This window comes from Psammomys obesus, unplaced genomic scaffold, assembly GCF_907164565.1.
Source record: "Psammomys obesus unplaced genomic scaffold, mPsaObe1.curated_primary_1811, whole genome shotgun sequence".
Taxonomy (NCBI): Eukaryota; Metazoa; Chordata; class Mammalia; order Rodentia; family Muridae; genus Psammomys; species Psammomys obesus.
The window spans coordinates 5,529,458-5,534,045 of NW_026591643.1; the positions used below are offsets into that span (position 1 = coordinate 5,529,458).

Sequence of the window (4,588 nt, forward strand, 5' to 3'; positions counted from 1 at the left end):
GTGAACACACACACACACACACACACACACACACACACACACACACACATCATAAACCATCTCCTACACTCCCATACACCAAACATGCCAATGTGGAAAGTAGGGAGCTGGGACTAATAAGCTCTGCACCTAGCAGACATAACCAGTATCCATATTACTGGTTGCCTGTCATCTTGTTTGCTTATTAAAATACAATAACATGTTCAAAATAAGCTCAGTAGAGCAGCATGACCTTAGGCTCTGTACTTCAGCTTTCTGTACCTCATATTCTTGATCCATTAATGGAGGAGGTCGAGGAGTTTCTCTGTTTGTAGCTCATCATTTCTCAGTTTCTACCCTTTCCCTGGGATTTTCTGATTCCTTCCTCTTACTTTGAGGGAGCTGTCTTGATTCTTCGCTCAGTTTCCTAAAATTATCACCATACTTTCAGGTATTTCTTTAGTGTCTAGCTACCTTTCTCTTTTTCCTTGGCATAGCTGACAGGGAAAAGGGTCTCATTTCCCCTCCAGAGGGCTCTTACATGCATTTAAAGTGTCCACTGGCATTTGGGAGCCTCAGGAAGACTGTCCTGCTAGCCTTATCAGTTTCATGCTTTAGTTTGCTAACCATGATATTGATGGCCCATGTGGGTCATTTTATAAACACAGAATCTTGCAGGTCTCAGTGCCGTGTTTCCATTGTCCATTACTGGGTGACACTGGAACATCTGGCCAAAGAACAAGGGATTTTGTTCTTGGGTACACACCATGAGCGAGATGGGAGACTTTTTGCAATTTGAAGTGCCCGGTAATTGTCAAGATGATGATAAATAAAAGACACTATGACTATCTCTTCCTCATAAGCCCTTGCTACATGCCAGGTCCCACGTCATGGGTTTTACATGCATTAGCTCACTGAATCGTCACCAACCTGCTAGGTAACTGGCATCATACTCTTTTTTGGGTGAGGACTTGTCCACACAGTCTAGGAGAACACAGTGCATAATTGAAGGAAGCAGAATCTGAAAGCCAGCTTGTCTGCATCCAGAGTTCTTGTAATTATGCAGTCCTCTTTCCTCTCCTGTTTGTTTACAGTCCCCTTGTTGCTATAGCACCTGTTTGATTACAGTACCTGTTGTTGCTATGGCACTGAGTGGCTGGGATCGCCTTCCACCGCTTATTCCATAGAGTTCAATTTCATACTCAGTGGCCTCTCTGAGACCGGTTATGTCCCTGGTACGTTCAGGGGAAGAGAGGATTAATTCTTGTGGTTCAGATTGCTTTTTGGTATCTCTGATCCTGAGAACAAAAGTGTCGAATATCCCTTCATCAGCAGTCCATGACAGACGGAAACCGTCTGGAGTGGCATCTGAAACTAGAAGGTTGTCAACTTCCGGTTCAGCTTCTACAAGGAGAAAAGACGATGGAAAAAGGAGGCAACAGAGCATTAATTAGCTTTCCGTGCAATCTTTTCAGAGGAGTATCAGAATGCAGTGATGCCTCGGTTTTCAGAGACAGTGTCCTGAGATACCCGGAAAGAAAATCATTCCACATTAACATGTCTAGCAGGGCGAGGAGAGGGGAAACACGGAGCTGACACATTCAATACAAGCCAGACATGCGCTTGCATCTGTGAGTTCTGTCTGAAAGCAACTGCGTAAATCCACATCTGGACTCAGCGTTGGCCCCTCCCATGCATTATTAAACAAGTTCAAAGCCATAACTTGTTTATATTTGCTCTCTGTCTTCCAGTGGCTGAGTGCCCATCTGCTGTGCGCCCCACTTTCCTTTTGAAAAGACAAATAAACCAGCTTTAATGATCTGTGGAGCTGTCCATGACAATTCTGATGATTATATTTCCCTTGAGCCTGAGCAGAATGGCTTAAAATGGTATAGTCTTTTGGCTTTGATCTCAGAAGCTGCTATGCAGAAGATGGCCCCTATTCTTTACTTTCTCTACTGTTCAATTTTATTTTCTTCCTAGTTTAGCCATTAGGTAAGTGTTCAGATGGTAGGGTGAGGCTTGGAACCTCTTGAGATATATTTATATACACTTTGTACCCACAGTTTCATTTTGGTAACTAGACAAAACTCAGTGACAAATAAATCTGAAGCTGAGTTTCCCAAAGTGTGCTCAACGCAAACTATTTCTGTTCTATCCCCTTCCTTTACAAAGCATTCCTTGTCAAGCAAGTTTGGGAAATACTGCCCTCTGTGAGACACACAATAAGAGATTCTAAAAAGCCTGTGTGGTCAAAGTTCCTGTTTCCAAACTTATCTGAACATGAAATGTCATCAAATGAGATCTTTGAATAGTCTATAGAGCTTGTTTTCTCTAAAAATACTTTGGGAAACACAGATTTTCGTGAATGTTAAAATCGTTAATGTGATATTTCTGTAGGAAGTATTAGTCTTGAGAACATTGTGGATTTAGCTTGTGTTGAAGAATCTCTTTGATATTAGCTGTTTATTTTAAAGACCAGTTTAATAAATTTATTTAGTTTCCAATGATAACACCACTGGGTAAGTTGGTTAAGATCACAGGTTGAGACTTGGAGATAGTAAAGATTTTAAAACACCTTTTCAAAATACACTCATTGGTATGTATGTATATGTGTGTGTGTTTGTGTGTGTATGTATATATATATACATATATATATACATATATATATATGTATGTATGTATGTATGTATATATATACATACACACACACACACACACATTTTTTTTTAGAAGGCTGAAGTGCAGCTGGAGACCAGCCAGGATGAACACAAATGAAGGTCAGTGTAGTAAGCATGTGAGACCTATGGGAAAGACATAAACTAAATGATTTGGAATATTGAAGAAAAGCATTTCACTCATCTCCTTTGCAGGATGGGAAGATTTTGAAGTGAGGGAAAACATGGGGTGAACATGAAAGAACAAGCCATGTGTGTGGATTAAGTGGAGAATACAGACATATTGTTAAAATCACAGTGATCTTGTACATAGACTACACAGAAAGGTACCAGGAAGAGAAGAGGGTGCTATATTGAACTGAAATACCTGTAATGGTCTCAGCTCTCAAGGGCTTGGTTTGGTGCCCTTGGGTGAAGCCAGAGACCAGGACCTCATAGCCAATGCCAGTTATGAGGCCTCTAAGCTCCAGCTTCCTCTGGGTTCCTGAAAGTGTGAATTCCTGGGGGTCCAGCAGCTTCCCAGAATCCACCACCGTTACTAGGAAGCTGTCAAAGGCATTCTCTGATGCCATCCAGGAAACTGTAAACCCATAGGGATTAGTGTCGGAAATGGTTAAATTTTCCAGAAGGGGCAAGGCCTCTGAAAGAAGGGAGGAGTGAAAAATGACTCAGGTTAGCAGCTCTAATTTGTCAAGGAGAGCAAGAGACTCTAAGAACATTACTAGATTCCCAACCAATCATCCCATGAGTTAAATGCTCATGACTCGAAGAACACTGATAGATTCCAAGTTAAGCATCCCATGAGCTAAATGCTCTTGACTCCAAGAACACTGATAGATTCCCAATCAATCATCCCATGAGTTAAATGCTCAGAAAAGAAACACTTAGAAATAATGTCTTGGGTACCTGATAGTGTTATGTAGAGTAATTCTCTTAAGAAGACTAAGCTGTAACTATCATTCCCACTCATTGGTTTAAAAAAAATGCTTTAAGATGGCTGATTTGGCTCAAGTCTTGCCTTATCATGTTATAAAGCAATGTCTTCAGCTGAGCCTAACTCAGGCCATACATGTCTCACTATATAAATATGACACCTTGTGTCAGTTTGGGACCTTTATCTACTTCTTGCTGCTGCTTATTTTGAAACCAATCCAATTTTTTATTCTTGTTGCAAGCATATATTTTTGGTATATTTCATATCTTACTCTGATTCATATTTTGAATCCAATTGTTTGGGGCAATTAGTGAGTGATGCAGCTTTAAAAGCTGGGATCACAGGAGGATTTATTGTGTTGTTATTTATCCAAATTAACACTTTAAGTTTGTAGTCCAGGAAATTCTTGGCAATTCTTATGCTGTTTATTTTTCTGGGTAAAGTTAGAAAGCAAGAACATATTTTGTGATCTTGTTATTATGCTTTGTCAATCCATTCACCATGTTTGTTTCCTAACTGCCAAAAGGGTCTTTTCACACACTTTGGGCTTCCCAAAGAGTGACCTAAGGTAGCCAAGGTTCTGAGCATCACTCCCAGTTGAGGAGGAGGTTTCACATCCTCGAAGCACTCCAACACAGTGATACTGTAAAGTAGCTGTTGCTATCTGTCTGTAACATCCAGGACATCAGTGGAAACAGGAAGGCTTTGACTTTTCCAAGGCCTTCTTATTTCAAGCTCAGTATTCTTTTCACATCACAAGCCAATGCCTAAATTAGTAAACCCCTTAAAGTGCTGACATCAGTGTTGACACAGCTCTAACAAAAATCTTAGAGAAGGCCCAATCATGCTCACTTAGCACTTAGCAATGGTGGATGCATTTGCTTTATATCAAAGGGGAAAAGGGTAGAAATTCCCTCCCAAGTCTGCTTTAGCAGTATCTAATTTAGAACTCCTTCCTTCCTTCCTTCCTTCCTTCCTTCCTTCCTTCCTTCCTTCC

General features: G+C 40.7%; 1 protein-coding gene across 3 annotated transcripts in view; it reads right to left on the reverse strand.

The window, feature by feature from the left end:
* Tnc (tenascin C) overlaps positions 1-4,588 on the reverse strand; it is an 85,693-nt gene that overhangs the window by 21,597 nt on the left and 59,508 nt on the right. For 2 of the 3 annotated variants that reach the window (XM_055611713.1, XM_055611712.1), the window contains one exon: positions 1,111-1,383. In XM_055611713.1, coding sequence (XP_055467688.1) covers positions 1,111-1,383 — 273 coding nt within the window. Of the gene's footprint in view, positions 1-1,110; positions 1,384-3,024; positions 3,298-4,588 lie in introns of all 3 variants that reach the window. The other variant, XM_055611711.1, reaches the window with a different exon arrangement.